The following is a 27,177-nucleotide window of genomic DNA, read 5'->3' as shown; positions in this document are numbered from 1 at the left end:
TTTAACAGTTCTTTCTCCTCTTTGAAAGAAAAATTTTATTCTGGATATACGTAGCTATTTCAAAGAGCAATTTCAAGTATATAGCTTATCCTTGTTTAGGAATTCACACCCTTGGAAATAATTATCTTTTTTACTAGGAATTAGAAGAGTTAATCTCTCTTTTTTATAATTTGACTAGGGAAGCAAAGTCATAGTTAGAAATACTTTGCACAAAATAAAGAAAAAACTTAATTGTTGAACAGTTGTTGAGCTACATAAAAGTCTCTCTAGCAAGAAGTTGCTGGGTAGGGATAGGTTTCAGGGCAGAGAACATCAATTCTGTGTAAAACAGTCTTTGCCTTTAAGGAGCTTACAGTGTAATGAGGACAATATACATGTATATAAGTATACAACAAGGAATAATCAAGACTTTTTTAAAGGACCATGAGATTCTGATATATCAAGTGGTGATGTATTACCAGGGCAAGTGGTAAAAGCTTTGGGATAAAGATGTATTTGAGGTAGAAATTGAAGAAATAAAGGAAATCGGATTTGCAAAAGAGTGAAGGGCAGGACAGCAGACCCAGTAAAGACTGGAGATTCAAATAAGCTTGGAACATGGGAAGAATTGAGAGGAACTGAGTATTGGATTCCTGTAATTATAGTAAGGGCTTTGTGGAAGTAAGATTGGAGTACATGAATGATTCTCATCCCTTGTCCAAATGTTACCCGTTGGCTGTTAAGAAACAGCTGTTATGATGGGATTGTGTTATCTAACTTGATTTATAGACCACTTTTGTAAAATACCAATAGAAGAGTAAACGTTTGAAGCAAATCACAAGGCCTTCACCTACTTACTATGTGTCTGTGTGAGTATGTGGAGAGTGAGGAAAGATTCTGTTAGCAATAAAAACAAGTAACAGTGGAAATGAAGAAACATAGACCTGCCTACAATATCTGTCAAATTTGGCAAATAATATTCTTTGTCTTCTCTTATTCTTTGCTACTCAATGCCATCACCTTGGTCTCTCTCTTATGGGTTTCTCTTGACTAATTAAAGCATTTACCTTGGAAAATACCATTTAAAACATGTTAGAAAGCAAATGGATTTTAGTAGGCTGAATAATGACCACCAAAACATATCAAGTCCTAATTCCTAGAACCTGTAAATGTTTCCTCATAAAAAAAAAAAAAAAAAAGTAAGATTTGTAGATGTGATTGAGTCAAGAATTTTGACTTGGAGAGGCTATCCTAAATTTAATTACATGCATTGCATAAGAGGGATGCAGCGGAATAGTTGACATACACAAGAGAAGAAAGAAATGTGCCTACAGAGCTATCGTTTGGAGCACTGTGACCCCAAAATCAAGGAATGTTAATGGCCGCCATAAGCTGAAAGAGGCAAGGAACCTGTTCTCCCTAGGACCTCTGAAGCTAATACCTTAATTTTGGCCCAATGATACTGCCTTTGGACTTCTGGTTTCAGAACTTTCAAAGAATAAACGTGTATTGTTTTAAGCCACCAAGTCTGTGGTAAATTTGTTAGAGTGTGAACTGAATGTGTAGATGGAAAATTATTTTATCACCTTTTCTCTGAGATGTAGCTATTTAGTCAGCATTTTATTTGTTTGAGCAATGATAGAACCAGGATTTTTTTTTCTACAAACCAGTGATTTCCATCTTCTTTTAAATTTGCTTACTTATTCTTCCTCTATAAGGTAGAAGGATTGAGCAAAAGGGTTATATATATATATATATATATATATATATATATATATATATATATATATATATATATATATATATATATATAAAATCTCGTCTCCTTTGAGGTTCAGCTTAAATTACTTTGATATAACAAAAATTGCAGAAAACAATCTTTCTGAATCAAAGACTTTGGAATTTGAATTCATAGAAACTAATGAAGGAAAACAAAACCTGGCCTCATAGGGAGAGAGTGTCTTATGCAAATTTTTGTTGTCAGCCAAGTTCATACATGCAGAATATATAATTCTGTTTCACCTTTTATTGGAGATTTGAAAATAGCTTGTGATAATCTAATTTAAAAGGACTAGCAAATTCCTTTATCTTTGTAGAATTTATTCCATCCATGTCAAAGATTTACTTACTGTACTGCAAAATAACTAGCACTCAGCGTGACTTTAGTTGAAAAGGTAAATATTGCAGTTTACATTTTATTGTCCTGTGTTCATTTTATTGATGCATGTTAAAGAGCTGCAAAAATACAGTGATAATGCTGCAAAGTCTTGCTGATAAATTCTGGGGATCTTCAGAAATTAGTTAAGATGTAGTTCTGGTTGTATACACTAAGAAAATACTAAATTATTGCTAAAACTGATACTGAATTTATGTTTACTATAAATACAAACATGTATTAATATTTCCTTTTTTCTAAAAATGTCCCTGGTACACAGGAGAATTCTTAAGATCATGATTTGTGGATGCCATAGCAACATAATCTTATACTGAAAACATCATCTGTTACAGTGCAAGTAGTAGTGGCCATGTGCTTAGAATAGACTTTCGCTTGGTAAAGTGATAAGATTTGTCCAGATGTTTACACAGCTCTTACAAGGAATTATTTTAGTGTGTTCATTCATATTGGTTGAAATGTTATGTGCTTAAAGGATTGAGTTACTGTTATGATTTGGAATATTTAAGTAGTGTTGAACTTCAGAAGTAGGTTAAATGTCAGTTTTAAAAAGAAAAATATGGATGGAGAGGCTAAAATCCATGAATTATCTGATTGTCCTAGTAATGTGCTGTATTTGTAAAAAGAAGAAGTCAAATAGTTCTGTTTTAAAATATACTAGCTAAGAAGTATGTTTATTTCTTTGTTTTTATCATATTTTGAAAGGAATACTTTCCAGCACAGTTTTAATGGGAAACCATAGTAATATAAAGAACATGTAAATACACGAGGAACAAATTCAGTGGCGAAGATAATATAAGGAGAAGTTCATTAGTCAGGGTTCTGCAGAGAAAGAAACAGAACCAATAGAAGATAGATATAGACACAATTTATTATAAAAATTTGGTTCACATGATTACTTAGGCTGAGAAGTCTTACAGCTATTGCCTGTAAGCTGGAGACCCAGGAAAGCCAGTGGCGTAGTTCTAGTCTGAGTCCAAAAGCCTGAGAACCACCAAAATTGATGGTGTAAATTCTAGTCCAAGTCCAAGGGCAGGAGAAGACCTCTGTCTCAGCTCAGCAGTCAGGCTGAGAGAGGGAATTCTCCCTTCCTCAGCCTTAATGTTCTAGTCAAGCCCTCCGGGGATTGGATGAGTCCCACCCACATTGGCACAGGCCGTTTGTTTACTCTGCGGATTGAAATGCTAGTTCACCTGGAAACACCAGCATAGACACACCCAGAATAATGCTTAACCAGATATCTAGACATCTAGTCATAGTTAACACCTAAAATGAACTACCACAGATAGTAAGAGAAAAGCAGCAACACCAGGTTGCTGAAGGAGAGTAATTTGAGAGGGGCTGAAACCATGACTCTTGCTTTCAGAGAAGTTTAAGGGATAAAATTTGACTTTAGGAAGGTATGAATTCAAGGTTAGTACTTGTATAGGGAAAAAAAAAATACAGAACAGCTGAGTGGGTTTGATATCATCGGGTGCCCTCAAAAGAGTGATTTCCACATCCATATTTATGTTGCACAAACTCCCAAAAGTCCAGGGGCTCTGTGCCTTCCCCTCAGTTCTTAACTGGAGCACTGATAAACCTGGGCACCCTCTCTCTCTGTTCCTCTTCAGAACTTACTTAGCTATGTAGAACAATCAAAAATGTTTCTTTTTACTTTTGATATGCTACCTAGAATTCCCTATAAATTCTCTGGTCAATTCTAGCAGTTTTCAGAGATGAGTTCAAATGTAATTCGGGTTTTGTACGCTATTAAAATATTATCACTTTTTAAACTGGTACTAAATTTATGCCTTTATTGCATTGCAAACACATAGTAGGGAACTATTACCCTTATATGGTTTCTTTAAAGTGTTCCTGGGAAACAAGAGATTCATAAGCCATGGTTTGCTGATCTACTTTGAGAATCAGATGGTTTTCCCATTTGAAAAAAAATGGAGTGAATCAGGCCCATCCTTTTGAGCCATTTTGTTCTATCAGGCCAAATGGTTCAAAACACAATATAGTTATCTAAGGTCCTGGCCTGAAGGAAGATTTTAGAAGTATATAGTAGTTGAAAAGGAATAAATAAGGGAATTTTAGCTGAGTTAAGTATAGCATTCTTTTATCACCAGTGAGAAGCATCCTTCTACACTTGGGCTTTCCCTAACAGTTTTCTGTTAAGGACACTCACTCACTCCTTCTTTTATCCCTTTTCCTTCCTTCTTAGAGCTACCCTGAGAGTCTTCAGAGTCTCATTTCTTTTTCCAGAAATCATCAAATGCCCCCTCCAACAAGTATGTCACACTTTGGATCCTTCTTCCATGCTGTAAACTAGAGCCCTTGGTCATTAGCCAGATGTTCTATTCCTTCAGGTCTGTGGAGTGTGTTAGAGGATGTTAAAAAGGTAAATTGAGGTGGGTTGTAATATCATGACTAGAGGAACTTAATTCCAGTGCAGTTTCCTTTCCAGAGAGAGTTGATTCCCTTTATTAAATTCTTGTGATATAAGAATACCTTGCAAAGATAAGAATATATATTTATAATATATATATAATATATATAACATATATATACAAAATATATATGTTATATATTTTTTCTTTTTAATATAATATAATTGAAACCCAGGATAGACTCCACCTCCTATGAGCATTTTTTTGACCTTGTCATTTAGTAAATTCAGATCGACCTATTCCCACTGTCCATTGATACGTAAACAACTGAGTAAAGAAATATTGGGCACCGTTTGAGCTGAGACCTTCCTGTTCACAAGGGAAACCATACGTTCTCAGTGCTCATATATTTTCTTATCAGAGAGAGACAGGGCTGGTTTTCCTGTGATGATTCGGATTAAATTCCTTTGATTCTGGGTCCACTTCTGATCAAAGAGGAGTGGGCAGAATTTACTAGTTTATCCCCCTATGAAGGCAGCTTGGAAACCACAGATGCAACCTGGGTGAGCAGGTGAGAGTAGGGAGCAGGGAGCTTGTGAGGCACCTCTCTACACTACTTGTTTTCTGCAGACAGAAGCATCTCTTAGCTCTCATATGGTATGGAAAGGAGATGGAGCAAACATAATCTGAGCAAACATGATGAAAGAATCAGAATAAAGAGTAATCTTTATTCTTGTAAAATTAAGAGAATTATTATGTTGCAAAACTTGTAAGAAAAATAAAGTAGTACCAATGATTTTTCCCTGATTCTTCACTGTAACTTCCCCCCCTTTTTTTTGTTAATGCAATTAGAAATCAACTTTTAGCTAAGAATTTTGGAATAATTGTTAATATGAATACGTGACATTATTATTAATAATTTCTTGACTGTCTTTACAGACATCTGTTTCTCAAGCCATACTTGATTTTTCAGATTTTAGTCTTTGCTTTAACTCTTTTTTTTTTTTTTTTTTTTTTGGCCTTTTTCCTTCTGCTGATCCCAATACTCAGTTCACCACAGATAAGAGAAGTTCAGTATTTTTAAAGCAGAAAAATGTAGAGAGGGTGGGACTTTATAAGTTTTTAGTCTCTGTGTCAGAGCATGTTGGTTTATGCAGCATCAAGTAGCTAACTTTAGGCTGCATCCGGAACCTGATCTACCAAGTATGTGAACACTTTACTCTAGAAGAGCACAATTTCTCTTTAAAAAGCTTAGCTTTCTTTACCCCAAAATATGAAAACATATTAGTTTCACGGGGATTGAAAAAGAAATTGTGCTTATAAAATCTAAGGCTTAAAAAAGCCCAAGAGAAAAAGCAAGGTCACATGGAGGATAATGGAAAAGGAGCTGGTCATCATTGTCCAGGAGAGGCAGGTCTGCAAGGGACTACTGAAGACTAGAGTTGAGTTGTGGGATTTCGTGATGATACTGGAAGAGAGTACCTCAGAGATCTTTTCAAAATAAATTAAGAATTTTTCTTTTTTCTTTATAAGCTAGAAGCCCTCGACAGTAGCAGGACTCATTTGGAGTGAGGTGCTTAGAAACCAGTTTTTAAAAATTCAAAACAGTAAGTGGAAGAAACATGTAAACAGTGGATTCACTGAGCTTGGAGATAGTTGAAAAAACAAATATACTAAAGAAAAATGATGGCATTTGTTTAGATTTCTAAGAATTAGATTTTAAGAGCAGAAAAGAGACCAAAAGTTGGGATGGCAAGAAGACAAAACAACAAAATACCTTACAGTGTTTTAAAAATAGGTCACAGTAGCATATAAAGCAGATATAAAGAAGAAAAGGATATTGCTCAGAATTTGAGAGAGCTAAAGTTATCACTGATGGGTATTCTTCTGAAAATAAATTTATACCAGCTACCTAGCTTTTGAAATGGTAGGTAAAAGTTAAGTAGCCTATTTGCATTCATCCTATAAACTCTGATTCGAAAACAGCAGCATGCAGATTGTCAGTGGTCAAATCTCTGACATAACTGAAGAATTTGGAGATCAACATTTCCTAAATTCTTCTCTCTACTACACAGTGGATATGCTACTATATGTCCATAAGGAAGGAAGAAATGGAAAATACAGGGAACAAATCTTTATGAGCTTTCTTTAAGATTCTCTCACTTAATCTTTAGAATATGTATAAAAGAATATCAATGCCCATTTTGTAGATGAAGAAGCTGAAATTTAAATAAGTTATATAACTTCCCTGAGTCCATACAGTCAGTGAATGGCGACCTCAAAAACCTCTGCTCCTCCTAAAACTCCAGCCTACCTCTATTAAGCTATGATTTAGAGTACAGATAAAAAATAGAACCACCAGTATGTACATAGGAATTTCAGAAGAGAATGAGATTGAAGAACTGGAGAAAGCTCCATTGAAGAGATGAGTTATTTGTTATTAAAAGGGTCCTATTCAGACAAGATAAGGGCTTTGAGTACAGAAGGTTCATTATCTAAAAGTGGTGGGGGGGCTAGGAGGGAAGTAGTCAATTAAATCTTCTCAGATATAAATGTTTGCTAGATATTTTGAAAAGTAGAAATAGAGAATTTTACCCAGTGTTTAGATAATTTTCGATGTTCAAGAACCATTTAAAAAGGTGGCTCCTATCTCTTCATTCAAGACCAAAAGATATTTTAAGATTAAAAACCAATCTCAAATTTCAAAACATTTGTAATAATTTAGGCTTTATACTGAAATACTGTGAAAAGCTGAAACTCAAATAAAATTAGTTTTTAATATGGCTCCTCTGAACAATATTAAGGGAATCTCTAGTAAATAAACATCTTTGAAACTTTCAGTGCAACCTCTATTAATATGATTTAAATCATGTTGTGTGTTGTCCTGAGATATGCCAGATTAATGAATTATCCAAGTCTTGGGAAATGACCTACTGAAAATGGAAGTAGAATTCATAACTAAAAGCAGCCAAAAAAGCAGCCAATCTTAACCTATCATTTTTACAAATAAGGAAAATGGTAATATGTTCAAAAGTATTTAATATTTTAGATCACATCACACCCTTATAACTGAAGCATTATTTAAGGTTTTATTTGTTTTATATTTCTTTCTCTAATATTTCAAATTATATTACATTCAAATGTGTGTGGGTGTTTTTTTTTTTTTTTTCCTGTTTGTGTTTTGAATGGCATGTTTGGATGACTGGCCTAGATCTGGCATTCTGAGTTCAGTGCCAGCAAAAATGTCAAGTGCATTTGCCTTTTAATTACATGCAGTGCCTGGATTTTAATATTCCAGATTTTTCCCTGAAGAGGAGTCTTTCCTGATCCTGTAGTTTAAGGAAGAAAAAAAAAAATCACCGACATTATTGTAAAGCTTTTTCTCCCTAATGTCTCCAGATATCCACATTTATCATTTTATAAACATTTCACTTTAATGTTCAGATTTAGTTGTTTGTAGCCTACTTTGCTATAAACACTGTGGGTGGATATATGATCCAGCATCATTTATTTTAATTTATTCCTCTTATTTCTCAGTAATTTTCAGTTTAATCTATTTTACTCTTAATAGGCCATTGCTACTTGGATGTCTCACATGCAATAATCTATATATGTAAGATATGTAGTTCCTTATCATTTATACTTTCCTTTTCCTTTCCTATACCTCCGGCATAAAAGTGAGCCAGCTCATTATTCTCCAGGGTTATGGTATTATTGTCTGTCTTCTTAGTTTTTACTTTAAGTTATTTTTAATTCCACTCTATTTATTTTATTCTCTAAACTTCTTTTGTTACTTGAAGTTTAAACAAAATACTTTTTTTTTATCAACAAGGGAGTTCCCTAATCTCTGAACTTTCTTTAATGTCTAGTACACTGGAAGGTATTCAAAACATTTTATTACTGATACGATACACTCTTACTAAACTCGGTAAAGAGCCTCACCACCCACCTCCACTTCCTTTAGAGAGGTCTTCCCTCACATTTGAATCTAAAGAGGTCACCGTGGTGCTCTATCTTACCCCCTATTTTAATTCTTGATATAGAACTTCTCATTGCCAGGTGTTGCTTGTTTACTTGTGTATTGTCTGCTTTACAGCACAGAATGTAAACTGCATGAGAGCTGAGATAGTCCCTGTTTTGTTCAGTAATGATATTTCAGAGCCTAGAAATGTTTCAGGCATATGCCAGGGCCGCCACCAAATTATTTATTTATTTATTAATGAAAGGAAGGAAACCCATGCCTTCTTTCTGGATTTAAGGTGGGACATGGAATTTTTATTTTCCTTTTTTTTTTAAAAAAAAAAAACAATCTCATATCTTCCTCTAAAAACTTCCCAGATTCTATCCATCTGTCTATCCACCCATATCTGCTTTTTTCTAGAAAAGATTTGATGTGACAGCTAATTTGTATTTCTATCTTTCCAACTTTACTTCTTTTCTTTTGTTAGGTGTAGTGATTGTGAATGACACCTCCCTTCCTCTCTCTTTTTCTTTCTTTCTGAGAAGACACTGGTAAAAATATTCCTAATGTAGATCACTAATCATGTTTGTTTCAAACAAAAGTGCCAGATGAGAGTCAGGAAGCATGGGCTATATTTTTAATTGTGTCAATAAATAATACTGTGGTCATAATCAAGACATTAATCTCCTCTGAGTTTTTTCTTCATCTAAAAATTACGGTTGAACTTTGATGTTGAATTTTTTTTTTTTAAGAAATGTTTTAGGATGTCAACAACCAGATACAATTTCATCCCCCTATGAAGGATCTCCAGTTGTGCTTATTTTTGGTAGTTGCCATATTCTGCTAATAAGTACAAATATGTGGTAAATAATGAGGAGTAACATTAATAATATTTTTGTATTTTTAGGAATTAGACTTCTCTTCATTTGATGTTTTTTTTTTCAGCTCATATTATTTGAACTAGATTTGGAAAGGTAATTTTATCTGAATTTGTATATGCCCTATCGCTTACTGGGACCTTATTACATATCAGACATTTGTCCTAAGTACTTTATGTATTTAAACACATTTAATATTTTTATCAACCTAGAAGTTATCTTTATAATTTCTATTTTACCATAAGGAAAATGGAGGAATGCTGTGCTTAATTCACTTATTCAAGGTTGTATAGCTAGTGATGGCAGAGGTGGAACTCAAACCTATATCAATAGTTTTATTATAACAAAAATATTTAATGCTACATGATTAGAGTAATTCCTATAAGTACGTTTTTCAGATATGTTGAAGTTCTTTACTAATTGCTATTTTCTAGAACTGAATTTTTCTTAAAGCATGATTATAGGTTTTATAACTTAACAGTTAACTCTAAACTTTATGTATTTGTTTCAAAAATGTTAAAACTTTAAACAGTGTGTTGTAGTTGATGTATGCTTTATTAAATTATGAACTTTTTTTAATTTGTTATTTATTAGACTAAAATGTTGGTCACTATGTAAATCATTGGAAATAAAAAAAGACAAATGAGATTATATCTCTGCCCTCGATTAGCTCCAAATTTAATATATGTCGCAGACCTACCAAAAAATATTTGCAACACAATTTTACATGTGAGTTACAGGCAAATAATTAACTGGTGCCTTAGACAAGAGGATAGTTAAGGATAAGGTCTTGAGAAAAATAAAAACGTAAAATCCCATGATCTGGCTTTCATTTTTGGAAACCTGACAGATTAGATGCTCTGAGAAATTCTGCAGAACAAATTCTTCCTGAATCGGACATGTCTTTAGTTACATTGCTAGACTCACAGAACCTATGGGAGGTCTCTATAGGACTCACTATTCTGCCTCTTCCATCCCCAAAAACGTAGATGACTGGAGCTGAGAACTGTGAGGAATTGGGAGGAGAGATTAGTAGTCACTGACAGGAGATGCTAAAGACATATCTTCCGACTGATAATAAGGGGGTTGCCTTGCTGGAGACTTCCATACAGGGCAAGTACTCTTGAGGGGTGTAGAGGTGGCCTTAGTCTTTGATACCTGGTGGTGCCTGGCAGAAGTTGATAAAAGTTCTCTTTCAGATGAAAGCATGAGCAATTTCGGTCAGCAGGATTCCCACAACCTAACGTAAAGCAATTAACTCACAAATGTCACCAAGCATTCATGAAAGCAACTCAACTATGAAAGTCAGGCAAAACAACAGATCTAAATCCCCCTAAGGACTGCAGGTATTTGGATTGTCAGGTACAGAATACAAAAGATCTGTGTACAAAATATTTAAAGAAACGGAGTGCAAGTCATAAAGATTAGCAAGAGACTATCAGGAGTAACTAAACAAAGAATCATTTGCAAAGGACCAAGTGGAACTTTTAGGAAGAAAAGCCATAATTATTTAAATTAAAAAATAACTCTTAAAATGGACTACATAGCACCTTTGATAGAAGTAAAATGATAACTTCTCAGCTGAACTTTAATCTTAAGAAGTTACCCACAACAGAATATAAAGATGTGCCAAGATGCTCAAGAAGAAGAGAGCTAACTAGGCATGGGAACATGTCTGTCATGTGACATATCATAGAGCTACAGTAATTAAAATCATGTTATAGCAACACAGAATACATATATTGCCTCATGGAAAGTAATGGATAATACAGAATTTGAATTCATGCATTTATGTAATTTGGATATAGGAGAGAGTGGTTTTGTAAATCATTGGATCAATTACAAAATTATCCACAGATAACCATATATTTATGCACGAAGTATAGGTGGGGTGCTGAAATATTTTCTTACTGTATATCATAATCAGAAAGCAATTCCAGATATATCCAGGATAAATATAGAATGTAAAATTTTAAAACTTTTAGATAAAATAAAGACATTGTTATTGTGGATTCAAATAAACGATTGATGTATTTGATTTAATTAAAATTAAGAGTTGCTAGTCATCAAAATACCATAAATAAAATGAAAAAAAAAATCATCCAGTAGAAGGTATTTGTAGCACATATAACTGATAAAAGGTTATCATATATAAAATATTCTTATAAACAAGTAAAAACATGAAAACCAAATAGAAAAAAAATGGGTCAAAGTTGTGCACCAAGCATTTCACAGAAGAAATAGGTATAAATATTCCAAATAAGTATCATCTCAAAAGATGTCAGTAATCAAATGCAATTTAGATATAATTTTCTACCACTAAATTGACAAAAATTTCAAAGTCTTATAATACGAAGTGCCAAAATATAATTTAAACGGAGTTTACATACACTGCTAGTGGGTAAGTAAATCGGTAACCATTTGGCATTACCCTGTAAAGTTGACTATTTGCAATTGTATACTAGTTGCAGTCAAAGTCCTTGGGAAAGGACTCATAGGGCGACAGTTGGCCAAATCCTGATAGATTAAGGAGTTTTTGAGTATTTGGGAAATGGTCAATGCTTTTAAGTGATTAGGGTATATGGCACCCTAAAGGAATTGTCAGTAGATGAGATTGAAAAGGTAGATTAGAGCATAGTTTTGAAAAGCTTTATATGTAATGTAAAGAACTTTTGCCTTTTCTCTTGAATGGAAAGCAATTAAAAGAGTCATTTAATCACATTTGCATTTTAGAAAACTGTCTGGTGGCAGTTTAGAAATTAACTGAGGAGGCTTATATAGGAAGCAGAGAGGCTTAGAGAAAAAACAAGTAGACTTGGTCTTAATCGAGGTCAGTAAAAAGGTGGAATGGAGAATTGAGGACACATAGACTCAGTTATGTTTAAGAACTAAGGCTCTGTTTTATCCAATTGAATAAATCTAACTAAATGGAACACATAAGGAAAAATTCATGTGTCAAATAAAATATTTTCCCATCATTAATTTACTATGAAGCAAAAAGTAATATTTTACAAGTTTTAACCTTTAGGTACAGTCCTGAAATGTGATACTTATTTTAGTGCCTTTTCAAATAGTATTTGTCATTTATTAAAGATTTTATGTAAATTTTGAACTGTGATTTTAAAACCAGAACAAATTGAGAAAATCTAAGACTACAAGAGAATGCCTTAAACAGTGTGAAATTAATTTTAAGTATTTGTAATATTAATCTATACTTTGATTTCATAGTTGTTTAAAATATTTATATACTTCTGCACTTTTATTTTCCACATCATAAATTTATAAGTAATGTTCATATATTTTTAAATAAGAATAAATAATATTCTAATTACTTTTTAAACAAAATATGTGACATATAGCCTTTTTCATTTTCACCAATATAAAACTCTAATAGACTCTGTTTTTTGTTGTCAACAATCTAAAACTGGACAAGTTTGATAAGATCATATGACATGATGAAGCAAAATGACTTCGAAGGATCATTGAGTTAAATAATACATTCTTCAAGATACATGTAAGGCTTAGATGTCCACTGCGGCAGACTATTTAATTAATAACATGTACTTTACAAACTCATCATTATATATTTATACAATAGACAACTAAGATTTTCCAAAAAAGTGTTGTTCATGAATGTCAGTTCCCCTGTTCATAATTTTGACTTTTTCTATAATAGACTCAGATGACTAACATCCTTGACCATCTCTACCCTGGGCAGCAGCATCTATTATGCATCTTTTACCAGTGTTTCACAGTTTATAAAAACTTTTCACATCATTGTCATTTAATATTCCTAAAAGCTGTATAATAGGCAGTTACTATTTTTATTTTATAGATGAAATATTAACTCTAAGTGATGCTAACTTGCTTACTGTCATACGACAAATAAGAGAATGAGCTAAAAATTAAAATAGGGATATAGAATCTCTTGTACTTTCCATGATGCTAGAATTTCCAAGAACTTTGATTTGAGGGTAGATGGTAGCACATGGTGGAAACAGTCTTATGAAGGAATGACTATCAGAGGGGCTTGACATTTTTAGAGACAATTCAGAAATGTACACATCAATTTGATCTTGCCAGTATTCTAAACAAGATATTTGTCTGATTTTCTACATGCAAGTGCAATCTACCATGGTTAGCCTTATTGTCATTCTTTTATTTATTCAACTAATACTTTTTTTACTTTACTCCTTTCCAAGTCTACTGGAAATAAAATGGCAAGCAAAGTAAACATGGTCCCAATTTTCCTAGACTTTATCTTAACAGCAGTGAAAAGCCATTGGAGGGTTTTAAACAATGAAGTGATATGGCATAGTTGAAGTCTTAGAAATACTATATGCTACACTGTGAGTTTTGATGTGGAATAAGCAGAGAGAACAGCCCGGGATATAACATAGGTGGCTGGTTTACAGTCTGGGTAAGATATGATGTTGACCTGAGTTTAGGTAGTAGCAGTGGAGATAGAAAAAGTAGAGAAAGGAGGTATTTAGGAAGTAGTAGTACTTTGTAATTAATTGTATGAGAAGGAAAAGTGACAATATATTCTAGTATACCCAGGACAATTTCAGTTTTTGCCCTATCATAATTATTAGGAATATACCCTCTCACTATCAGAAGCATCCCAATTTGGATGATAAATTATATTGCTAATCCTGGAGATAAGGAGAGAGAGGAAGATTCAAGGATGATGCCCAGATTTCTGGCTTGAACAACAGCAATAGTTGTGTCATTCCATGGATAGTCGTGCCATTTACTGAAAAGGGTTACATAGAGGAGGATCTGGTGTGAGAGAAAAATTATGAGTTTAGATTTAGATATGGTGTATTTAAGGTGACTGTCTTCCACTGAAGTGAAGACATGTAACAAGAATGAGATGAATTTATAGGCCGGAAATTCAGATTGGAGCCCTGATTGATTCATGGTTTGAGATATATTGATTTGTGAGTGATCAGCATGGATGGTAACTGAAGTTATGGAAGTAGGTGAAATCCCCAAGCCAGAAAGAATGGAACAATGTCCGGGTTCTTAAGAAACTCAAAGCAGCACCTGTTTTTAAGGAAAACAAGGATGGGCTCATGAAGGAGTTCTAGAAAGGAGGGGGCAGGGTCATAAGAAAACTGGGAGATAGCCAAGTGATGGAGCCCCAGAAAAGGAGTATTACAAGAAGAAGGAAAGAGTGAACAGCAATGTCAAATGCTGTCCAGGGGTTGCATAAAATATGATAAGAAAAGAACACATTGAACTCAATAACCGATCAGTCGAGACATTGGTGACGGTAGGTTGGGGGACATAAGACTTATTATAGGATTTTAAGAAATGATTGCAAAGTGACTGTGAACAATTTTTCAGAATTATAACCAAGAAGAAAAGAAAACATTAGTGAAATACCTGGAGGATTTTCAGAATTTATGGAACAATGATATCTCTGATGCTCTTGTGAGATTACCTAATATATTGTGCTTAAGACTTCTATCTCTAATATCCCTTATAAAGATGGAAGATTGTTTTTATATGACTGCAGCTATTAAATAATTTTACTTTTTAAATAAATATGTGGAATTTTTAGGTATTCATGTAGTTTTTTTTTTTAACCTAAATCTTTTACCTATATGTTTTAGTTATTTTTAAGTAGTTGGAGGAGGAACACAACTGTAAAGTTAACTTTAAGTATTTTTTGGGGGGGGAGGGGAAAGCATCTCAATAAAAAATGAAATACCGCCTTAGCTTCTTCTCACTATCCAAAGATTTATGCCTCTCTCGGCTTTCAGAACACTGGAGACTCTTCGAATATTCTTTGACAGATAAAAAGGTAAAGATTTATGGCAAAGGAAAGCATTTCTGAAAAAAGTCCTCCACATTGGCTTTGTGTATGCGCATAAATTATAAACAGGGCTCAGAGGTACACTCACTATAAAAGCTTTTTGCTTTCTTTAAAGAAAATAGAAAATGCTCACTTAGGGACTACTGCTTGTGTTTCTATTATGAATCGTCTAAGCTTGAATGATTTTAAATAGGCTATTTATGTTCCTTGGTTCTAGTAGGTCAAGAACTTAGAAAAACATACGTAATGAAAGTATCTGAAGTAACGAGTAGTAGTAGTAATAATAATAGTAGTAATATATGTCATAATAAGGAAGATTCACAATCAAGGGAAAACAGCCACCAAATCATACTTTCTTATAGAGTTTAATTATCCTTCTATATTCAAGTTTAATAATGATGTTGAAGCATCAATGAACAATTCTTTGCAAAAGAATTATAATCATAATAAACACACCTACCCAAACAAATTTCGGTGTTTTTTTTTATCCTTTTTTGACCATTTAGTAAATATTAATTGAAGTCCAGGGTTTAACAAAGACATATAGAATATGTAAAGTAATGACACTGATTTTCATAATAGATTATAAAAGTCTTGTACCTTGAATACAACTTCAAGGTTATTGGTAACCTTGGTCAGAAATTTACTTTTAGATTTAGCTTTTCATTCCTGGAATTATTTTAAAATTAACTCATTAGCACATCTATATTATTTAATAAGAATTTAAAAAATATTTTTCATACTCTGAATTTGAATTTTTTCACCCATCACCTTCATGTCAATTTTGTCATTTAATAATTGCTAACCTCAGACTGTATTGAGGCTGGCTGTTTATATCTCATGATGATAGTTTATATCTGTATCTGTGTATGTTTATGAAGGTTGTTTGCTTCTGGTGGGGCTTAGCAGTTTTGAAGATTCTTATGAAATATAACACATGCTACTTATGCAATACTATCTTTAGAAATGGATCTCATAATCACATGTGTTTTATTGAACTAAAATGGTATATTAAAATATATATTTATTTCATTGAAAAAGAGCTGACCCTTTAAAGAGTTTCACAAACACTTTGTTCTGTGAGATATCAAAAAATTTTAAAGGGATCATACACTAAAGTTCTATATACAGGTTTTTTCTAGTTTCTGTACTCAACATTCTCCCTTCCTATTCAGAGCAGTAACTGTGTCAAACCAACCCATTTTGAGAATTACAAACAATATTTTTCTTAGCTTTATATCCAACTTTGAAATATATTTTCTGTTTTCATTCTATGTCTTGTACGTGTGTGTATTTGTGTTTGTATTTTTATGTATATGTAAGTATTTCTAAAGTCACTCTTGGGAAAATTAGGGATTTCCAATATACCTAATGCGTGTTTTCATTAATTGAACCATAATGCGTAGTTTGAAACGTGGTAAACATTGAATTGTCTCTATTCATAATTAATGATATTGGAAATTCTCTGAAGCTGGATATACTGAAAGTGTCATATAGGAAAGGAAAATTCCCTTGTTTACCAGAAGAAACAAGATAAAGGCTTGCTTTTTGTATTTAAGAAAAATAGTTACCAAAATTGGTCCACGAGGAAGTCTTTGTCCTATCCAATTGAAATAAAATAAATTAAGACAGTTATAATGAAATGTTTTACAAAATTAATTGTGTTCTTTCTAATTGTGTTTCATACTGATTTAGCTTTAAGTTACGATTTTATGAAACAATATTTTATTAGATATATTAGTTCTTTTTAATTTCCTACCTGGAAAAGTTAAAAGCTAACAATTTTGTGTCACTCTTTTTTGGGGAATTAGAAAACTGGAGAGATTTAGATGTGCAGAACTGAGAGCAAAAAAAAAAAAAAAAAAGGAGAAGCCGACAGAGAAGCTAAAGAAGAAAGGACTGGACTATAGAAAAATGTATTATTTTTAAAAGAGAGTTAGCAAATTATCTATTGGAAAAATAAGAGGTTAGATTTAGGCATTCATTTGTTTGTTTAATTAGCCATCATCTCTTGACATTGTTAAGAATCACCTGTACTCTTGCACAGATTCTTAGCAATAATCTGTGGATCTGGAAACAGAGAAATGCTGCTTTAGATGATAGAAGATGTGTTAGATTTTTGTCTCTGTTCTTGAGCAATTAATAACTTAACCTTCTCTCTCTAAGCCTCACTTTTTTTTATCTATAAATTATAGGTAATAATACTTTCTTGCCATTTTCAAGGTAAATGAGGTAAAAAGAAAGTCTTCAGAGGATTGCTGGTGCTTGTAAATTAACTAAAGATTATAATTTTAATTGTGTGTATGTATACTGGAGATGGTGATGGCTTTGAGAAAGGAAGTGAAGGTGTATGAAACTTTTTTTTTTTTAATTTCATCTTCTCGAAGTTCTGTTTTCCAAACATATTATCTGGGTTTTATTTGTTAAGAGAATGTGAAATATTTCTTATTGTACCTGATTTAGTTTTCTTATTCTTTTTGTCCACCAAACCAACTATTCATTTCAAATCTTATGTATCAGATCATAAACTCACACCTTCAGCATTCAGGCTAGGCATGTAATCCCTTTTGTCCCAGAAGAGTGCCATTGACAGTACCTTAAAGGGCCAAGCACAGCAACCTGTACTTGAGTGGAGCTAAGTTTGCCAAATGAAACAATAAACAAATAAATCTCTAAATCTGACTTCATCTCTTTCTCATGTAGCATTTGTTAAAAATCTTGTATTTTCACTTTTAAAAACATTTGGAGAAAAATAGTTCACCCTTCCCTTTGATAGTTGTTTACAGATTTTTGTCTCTTTGGTGTTAACAAAAACCCTATTCAGAAAGATTTCCCCTTAACTCAATCCTAAATCTCTTATGCTGTAGTTTAGCATACTTCTGTATTTGTATTTTCAGGTTATTTTTATTCGAATGAATTAAACAAGTTGCATTTTTGTGTTAGTTGTGTAGTTTTTTTTTTCTGCAATAATTAGCTGCTTTCAGTAACTTATTTTTTTTGATTCGTTTAGCAGCAGCAACAGAAGAACCAGAAGTGATTCCAGACCCAGCCAAGCAGACAGACAGAGTGGTGAAAATAGCAGGAATTAGCGCTGGAATTTTGGTGTTCATCCTCCTCCTCCTAGTTGTCATATTAATTGTTAAAAAGAGGTAAGGCCTGATTTTATTCTGTCCCACTCACTTATCATTTATGTCACTAGTTTCCAAACACTTTTTGTTTCCTTGAGAGCTTTTAAGTTAGAACAAGCAAGGAGAACAATTGAAATTTAACCACATTGCCAGCATCTGAGACAATTTTTCATGTTTTTAAAATAAATTCTTTTGGTTATTTGCAGTTCAATTTCAGGTATAAATATCTACCTTTTGAAATTAATGTATGAATTTAAATTTCTCAGGTGCAAAGATACTTGGGACATTAATTTATCTTATACTTGCAATGTTATTTATTAAAATGATAAAATAAGTATCATTCATGATACTGGGTTATAGTCTATGAATTATTTTGTATGCATTATATTTTTCTACATATTAGTTATAGGTTAAAAATAAGATATAAGAACATAAACATTATTTTGTGAAATTGTATATTAAATATTTGCTTACTATTTTGGTACTTTAATATGATGAGTATACTTTTTAAAAATTGAGCATTAGTCGTTTATACTATATCAACTAATATCACCATCTTCTGGGATTGTATGAAGATATTAAGACCCACTAGAATTTAAACTGAACTCTGTTCTGGAGATTAAAGTATACTCCTGCTGAAAAACATTTCAAAGTATACAGTTTTTATGATCTGAGTTTTTTTCATTCTATAAAATTATTATCTATAAGGCATTGTACTAGAAATAAATCCAACTCTCCAAAATCTAGTCATATGTTTTAGATAATACAACAATTGGCAAAGACTTCTTTAAAGACTATTTACATGCAGAATACAGCCCTAAAATAGTTTTGCATATAGAAATGTTTGTAATTTATGAATTATATTGAATAATATAATAAATTATAATGATTATATTACATTAAATAATATACTATTATTGTACTCAAAATGAATCATTAACAATATAGATAAGACTCATTCATACTACATGTATAATGATTCCATCAGAGTTTATTTTAATGTATTGCCTCTTTACAATTATTCCCTGGAGATATATATGTTGGAGAAGACACATCTGCATTAGAAACATTAGGTATGCATTATAGTGTTTTGTGTTAAATTAGCTACATACGTGCTTTCCCCAATAGTGCTTTCTCTTTTTGCTGTTGTCTACCTCTGTGGTTGGAAAATATATTATATTTGAGACAGGAAGATTTAAGCATTTTAGTAATAAATTTTGCCAGTCAAAATCAACAAAACTATTGAATGTAACTTCCAGATTTTATGTCTCTATTTAGTGTAAATTTATATTTGGAGAGTTAACTAAACACTTTAGAGAGTTAATTTAACTTTGCTTTACAATTAAAATTATTCCAGTCCCTTCAGATTGGATATGAGAGTAAGAAAATGGTTATGTCTTCACTCAGTTAAAATTGGGTAAAACTAATCGGTTTTATTTGTTATTTATTTGAAAATAGTTTGTTATTAGAGTCTTTCTCATCCATAGCATTCTGTTTTAGAAATAACAACAAAAAAAACCTTAAAACTTAATTTCCTAAAGTACACTAAAATAATCTCTAAGCATGATATATATTTTTTTTTTTTTAGGTGGGAAAATGCTCTGACACTCTCTAAAATTGTATAACATAACAAATTATTTTCTGGTTTATATTTTAATACATTATTCTGATTGAATAAATGAGCCTCCTATTAAAATGTTCAATGTTCGAGTTTTCATAATTATGGTTTAATTGATTGCCTTTTGGTATAAAGTATGCTGGGGCTTTTGTTTCTCTTCCTCACTACCTCTATGACTAGGAAATGTTGCAATTTTATAGATCAATAGAGTTACATATTTAGATTTATTACCTTCCTATATAATATTATAACTAAATTACTTGAATCCTTTACTTATCTAAGCAACTTCATAGTGACTTTTAGTCATATGTTGTATGTCACACACATATCCTGTATGATTTAATCACAACTATGTTTATTATACATACACAAAAGTATAGATTAACAGTATTGGATAGTATCAAATTTAGATAAACAATTTAGTATATAATATAGTTCCCTTTTAATACAAAAATTTGTAATAAAAATAATGAATAGGCAAATTATGTTAGCCTTTTATGATCTTTACTTTTATGGGAAATTGTTAAGTTTCTCAAGACTTTATCCCTCACTGGGAATGATATATATAAGTATATTTCTTATGTTCAAAAAAGTTCTGTGTATTTTTTATTTTTGTGTAAAGAAACGATTTGGAATTCAATTTAGTAAAATTCTACAGCTGAGGGTATAAAGTAAGTTTTTTTTAGGCTAAGAAAAGGGATATTGCATCTTTCAAAACGCAATGTCATTTTTTAGTTTAATCACTGTTGAATTATTTCCAAACGTATGCCATTTTTTCATTGGTTATGTATTATATTTTAAATGCACAGCATGAATACTTTAATAATTCCAAACATAAATTTGAAATTATATTTCAATACAGTAAATGTTGTGTATGATATGGTCACATACATCTACTGTAGAAATATCTTTGTGTATATATAGTGTATGGTACATATGTATATTCACATAATATATGTATGTACCTGTGTATCATTAAGATATAATGACTTGTTTATAAAAATTTAGATATCATTCTGCATATATTCTATATTAACCTAATAGATCCTTATGTTTTGTATCTAAAGGAAAATAGTCAATTTAGTGTACAGGTTCTATATACAGCTGTTCCATCTGTCATGACATTTTGATGATGATGGATGATATTATGCTTATTAATTGCATGTTGAAAATACACAATCCATTTAATTTTTCAATTTCTTTGGCTATAAAAGAAATGTCAGCATGGTATTTTTTCCCAAATTATGTATTTTAAATTTTATTTTTTATCGCATATCTGTCTAATTGCATGGCAAATATATCTAACCAATGCATGAGCAAATCGAAATGCAAACAAAAAAAAAAAACATGGATTTTATTTTATTTCATTTTATTTTTAACACACATTTTTCTGCTTTATTGAATGTGACAGAGTCACGCTTTTCATTCACCATTGCTTCTCTTTTTCCACTGTCTGTGATTTGCTTGCCAGGAGGAGCTACTATTCTTACTCCTACTACCTGTAAGTAGAAAATGGGTGATATACGACTTTACATGTGTTAAAGATGCAGTATCCCTTTTCAAAAAAAAAAAGAAAGAAAGAAAGAAAAAGAAAACAAAACAAAAAGCAGAATGTTTGCAATTTTGGTGACATTTCAAAAATGTTTTTTCTTGACTCTAAAACTATAAAGTTTACCTATGAACTTATTTTGTTAATCTTTTTAAAAAGGGATATTGTATTTCTATATATTCAGCTACTTTTAATTTTTATTTTCATTTTCCATAAGTAGCTTTAGACTATAGCCCAAGACATCATTTATTTACTTAAGTCAAACCTGTTCCTTATCAATATGATACCTCACTCATCTGGTAGAGATAGTGACAGTCTCACTAATTAGTGACTACACACTAATCCCTGTCTTTATATAACACTGTTATATTTTACAAAATGACCCAAGTGATGTATTCATAGAAGAACCATTCAAAAGTACCTTCACGGGATGCAAATCACATCAGGACTGATTGTGATAACATCTCTCTCCACATTTCCAGGATTTCAGGATGGGTTATAACTTCCAAATGAACACCTTTGGTCGGGCCATCTAGGCAGTCAGTATGCTTTTGTGAAAACAAATGAATAAAATCATAAGTAACAGTGACAAATAAAAATTAGCTTTAGAGAAAAAAAAATGTTTCAGTTAAATGGGACTATTTAAAAAAAAAAAGACGAAAAGAGAAAAATAAAAGCCCCTCAACCTACACAAAACATACATACATAGGTGCCACACGTCTCCTTTTCTCTTCCAAAGTCTTGGCTCTTCCTATAATTAGGTATGCAATGCTAGTTTAGATAAGGATGGAGAGTATTGTCCACTCTATTTCCCTAGTCATTTTTAGTATATTACCTTAGGTGCCAGAGTATTCATCCTATCCAAAAGGAATGATACAACCAAGTATTAGTGGACATTGCTTAAGGATTGTTATTACATGTGTTTGGGGCATATATCCCACAGTATTTACATCACTAGGTAAATTTAATCCACTTTTACAATAAAATTTGGTTAGAGTCTCAATGACTATAACAGAATTCTGCCAACATTTTAAATATTATAAACATATGACTTCTTAAAATCTGTTAAACAAGCACACACAAACTAACAATGCTCCGAGCTTATTGTGATGAATCATAGTATTCTTGTAAATTCATGTTGGTTGAAGCCAAATGTAATTAACTGTACCATTTCATACAATGATGGAGCACTTTTCCTCTTTGTAGCCTACCCATATATATCTACCTGCAGAAGCTTATGCTGTTGGCTGCTTTGATAATGAAAGTCATTTTCACATTTGTCAAACTCAAGTAGTTACAAAATAAATTGCTTAATTGTCCTGAAGTACGTATTATATATGCTTGTTGCTCAGAGGGAGACAAAGCTTCAAATGGATAGAAATCAATAAGTATTTAATTATATCAAGAAGCTTCCCATTAACCATCTATGTATTGAAAATGTTAGACCTGGATTGCCTTTTAGTGATTGGAGATAACCTATCTGTATTCTAGACTAAGTACTAGGTTATGATACTGTTATTGTAATACTTAGGACTACTGGCATTATTAATCATAATTAGAAAGAAAGTCATGAAGATACACTTTTAAAAGCTGCATAAACATACTTAGTGAAGCTAACCTGAAATAATTTTTTAAATAAATATAGTAATCAATTAGAGTAGAATTTATGAGTAAGCCAGATGCGATTTTTTTAGCTAGCATTCATTGATATCATCATAGTAACTATCCATTCTTAATCGAAACAGTTAACTATGGTAATAATTTTTATTTGTTTTCTAATAACCTCAATGAAAGCCTAAATCACAGGGGTTTTTTTTGTTTTTTTTTAATTAAGGTATTAGAACCAAACTGATAATGCGTGTCTGGCAGATATTAACAAAGTTTACATTCTCCTGTAATTTGACAACTAAACAAAGGTTTGTAAATGTGAAAAGTAAAAATCCTTCATTGCCATGAAAACTTTTACCTGTTACACATTTGACAAATTCTTTACTTCATATTTTTCCTTAATGATAAAACATGTATGAATTATACACATATATTTTTTTTAAAGTAAAGCCTCAAAGTTTAAACATGCCTTTTCCATTTACTTTGAATTACCATTCTTCAAAATTTGAACATTATTTTTAACCCAAATTTCAAGTTGTGTTATTTTTATTCAATTTAATCTCAAGTTTTTTGAGAAATAAATTCATTCTTTCTTGCCAACGAAACAAAGATTGGAAGTTATTTCTTCAACTATCTTTTTTGCTATTTCAATATTTTAAAATGGCAAAACATTTGTGCCACATTCACATTCTTCTCAAATATATAACAACTAATGTTTTAACTTCTAGAGTAAGTAGGTACTCCGTATTATAGTACACTTTGCAATATGGCATTTAAAAAAATGTTAACAACCTGATATAATATAAGAGTTTAGGCTTTGGAGCCAGGTCTTACTGGGTAAATAAGCTTGAACAAGTTATTTATTTTGTCTGAGTCTCAATAAATTCATCTATACAATTAGAATTTTCATGCCTTTTTCAGTAGGTTTATCTGAGAATTAATTGAATTAAATGAAAAGTGGTTAGCATACAACAGGTCTAATTCTATTCATTCAACAAGTATTTATTTGAGTGTGTGCTATGTGCCAGACAATGCTTTAGTGCTAGGAATATACAGATGGTTCTTCCCTTCATAGAACACACAGTGGGAAACAATTAAAAGGGCATTGCTATGATATATGATGAGTCTTATTACATGCAGAAAGTATGGTGCTATAAAAACATCTAGCAGAGAAATCTAACCTGAGACAGGTTGTATTGAGATTAGTCAGAGAAGGTTCCCTGCTGAAGTGAGACAGTGTGATGAGACAGTATGGAAGTTAATCAGATATTAAAGGTAAAAGAACATTTTAGGTTGAAGAACAACAATCCTGTCTGACAACCTAGAGGTAAGTTTGGAAAGTGAAGTCTGTAGACTAAAATATGACCCTGCTGATGATTAATTTGCCCCACACTCTGTTTCAAAAAATAAAACCACTTGAAAACATCAAGAAAGTTAACATAAATATTCAGATTCATCACTTCTCTTTTAAAATAGGCGCTTTGGCAAGTTGCCCCCTAAACTGCTCTCCAGTTCTCCACAGTCCCCGCCCTCCTGTACCGTGTCTGACCACTAGCAGCAGCACTCATTTATATTACCTGTCTGAAATCTGTAAGGTTTTTATGGTCATTTTAACCCTTAGCCTAGAAAAAAAGAAACAATAACTCTTTAAATGGGTAGAGCAAATATTGCTAATAAATGATGCTGGTGGTGACAGTGGTTGTGATGGTGTAGTGGTAGTGATAGTAATGGTGGTGGTGATGGTAGTTTTTTATTATACTTCTGTCATTGTTTTCTTATGACTGGTACTGTCATTATCATTATTTTTCAAATGCCTCTTTGATCACTAAAGCTTTGTTTATGACTGTCTTATTTAGGCGTCAGATCTGCTGTGTCAGTATGTTGGGTATATTTGGTATATGCCCCTTGAGGTCAAGTATTATAATTCTCAGAGGAAAATATCCTATACAGGACTAGCTCTTGAATTGCTAGATTAATTTTTTTATAGGAAAAGCCTTTGGACATGAGGGGACTTTAAAAAGTGGGACTTTAAAAAAGTATTTGTAGCATGTTTACTCAGTACAGATGCTAATGAGAATCAGAATAATTTTGTACTAGTTAACAATCTGGCTGAGAAATGGTATTCTTAAAACAACTAAAGAATATTTCCAAGATAACACAATCTTAGAAACATAATCTGGCTGCTACAAGCTTTTATAGTGCCTTTATATCATATATAAATTCCCTTGTTAATGTGATATAAATGTTTTATGTACCTTTATTTGTTTTTTTATTGCATGTTTCATGTGTAACAGTCACAAAGAAACAGAATATATTTTATATCTATCATATGTAAGATAAATATGTTTGTATTTGAGTAGCTCAAAAGTCTAACTTCTATTTTCCAAGTCCCTTAAGTCATTTGCATTTATAAGGCATTTATATAGTGAATACTCTATAGAACCATGTGATTCTGAAACAAACTTTTAGGATTTGATCATATCTGTAATTCAAGATTATGATCATTTGTGTAATACATCTTCATACCATTTTGCAAGCTTTTCTCAAAGGACCTTTCTTATACAGTAGATATTTTTTTTTCCCCATATATTTTTGTGTATTTGCATTATATCTAGCTGTGGTCAATTCTACAAGTCTCAGATTATCTTTGGATTAATGTAATAAATATATTGGTAAATATGTTAATGACACACATGTTGCATTTTTACTGAATAATAATACAGATAATGAAGAATGGAATTGCTTTGTTTATTTTAATTGGATTACTAGTAGTAAAATCAACTGGAAAAAGTACTAATGTTATTCCCCAGAAGAACTTCTAAAAGTTGATAAAAAAAATTAATCACTCAAGAAGAAAATCAAAACAGCTTTAGCTTAAATTTTTCTTAAACAGCTCTAATTGGGAAGTACTTATGGTTTTAATGAAATATAGTTATATTTTATATAATCATTTATTTTAATGATAAAATACAAGAAATGATGAGGTTTGGGTTGAGAGTTTTCAAATTGAAACACACATATGAAAATAAAATAGTTTTATATCAACCAATAAATATTGTTGGAATGTCAAATTTAATTCTTAAAATTATGGCCAGTTCTTAGAGTTTCTAAATTACATCTATATCTTTATCCTTGGGTTTTCCCGAACTACTTACTGCCAGTGTCAACTCTCCTTCAAACCTCACACTAAGGTTTTCCTTTCATATTCACCTTGGCAGCAAGCTTGCTAAAAAACGCAAAGATGCTATGGGGAACACTCGGCAAGAAATGACTCACATGGTGAATGCTATGGATCGAAGTTACGCTGATCAGAGCACTCTGCATGCAGAGGATCCTCTTTCCATCACCTTCATGGACCAACATAATTTTAGTCCAAGATGTAAGTTCTTCATTAAAATTTTTCGCAAATGATTTTTGAAGCTCTTTAAGTTCACTCTGAATTCAACACTCTCTTAACCTTTGGAATAGTGAGAGAAAATAAGTAAGTGATGGAAGACATAGCTAGGAAGAGAAAAATGACAGAGAATATTATGGAATTTATAAGAACTTATTTTGTCTTGATACCAAATTTACTTTTAAACTGCATAAATTTTATTACTGTATTATAAGAGATTCATATACCACTTAGACCAAATCGGATGTTGTTGCTTTGACTTAAAATACTTGATTGCCTATATAAAATTAGTGTATGTCAGAATTCATTCATAATTATTTGTCATTTGAGTCTTCCTCTATGCAAGATAAAGTTCTTTTTGAGGTAAGAAACATCATAATTTTTCCTGGGAATTTTTGGCATGGGTAAAATTATTCCATTAAAATATTCTGGAGAATTTCGGTCACAAAAAAATTAACTAAGGGAAAAAGGAATCTACATACTCAAGTATCTGGTGTGAAGTCCAAAAGTTTAACTGAATTGGAGGATTGGCAGGGAATGATAAAATCTATCCATACATCTACCCAACTATTCGTCCATCCATCTGACTATCACCTCATTTATCCTTCTATCTGTGTTAAGAATGCCTAATGCTGATCTATGAAGGCAGGACTTTTAAATGTTTCCACTTAAGTACTGTTTAATGGCAGT

General features: G+C 31.9%; 1 protein-coding gene across 9 annotated transcripts in view; it reads left to right on the top strand.

The window, feature by feature from the left end:
- Window positions 1–27,177, top strand: part of PTPRK (protein tyrosine phosphatase receptor type K) — a 474,269-nt gene that overhangs the window by 416,391 nt on the left and 30,701 nt on the right. For 6 of the 9 annotated variants that reach the window (XM_016157105.2, XM_016157108.2, XM_016157107.2 and 3 more), the window contains exons 14-15: window positions 18,201–18,339; window positions 26,312–26,472. In XM_016157105.2, the coding sequence (XP_016012591.1) occupies window positions 18,201–18,339; window positions 26,312–26,472 (300 nt within the window). Of the gene's footprint in view, window positions 1–18,200; window positions 18,340–19,349; window positions 19,392–21,407; window positions 21,438–26,311; window positions 26,473–27,177 lie in introns of all 9 variants that reach the window. The other 3 variants (XM_016157109.2, XM_036221605.1, XM_016157097.2) reach the window with 2 other exon arrangements.

The sequence above is a fragment of the Rousettus aegyptiacus genome, unplaced genomic scaffold (genome assembly GCF_014176215.1).
Source record: "Rousettus aegyptiacus isolate mRouAeg1 unplaced genomic scaffold, mRouAeg1.p scaffold_m13_p_1, whole genome shotgun sequence".
Lineage (NCBI taxonomy): Eukaryota > Metazoa > Chordata > Mammalia > Chiroptera > Pteropodidae > Rousettus > Rousettus aegyptiacus.
Note: the sequence above shows the minus strand (reverse complement) of the source record. Positions and strands in the feature narration are given on the sequence as shown.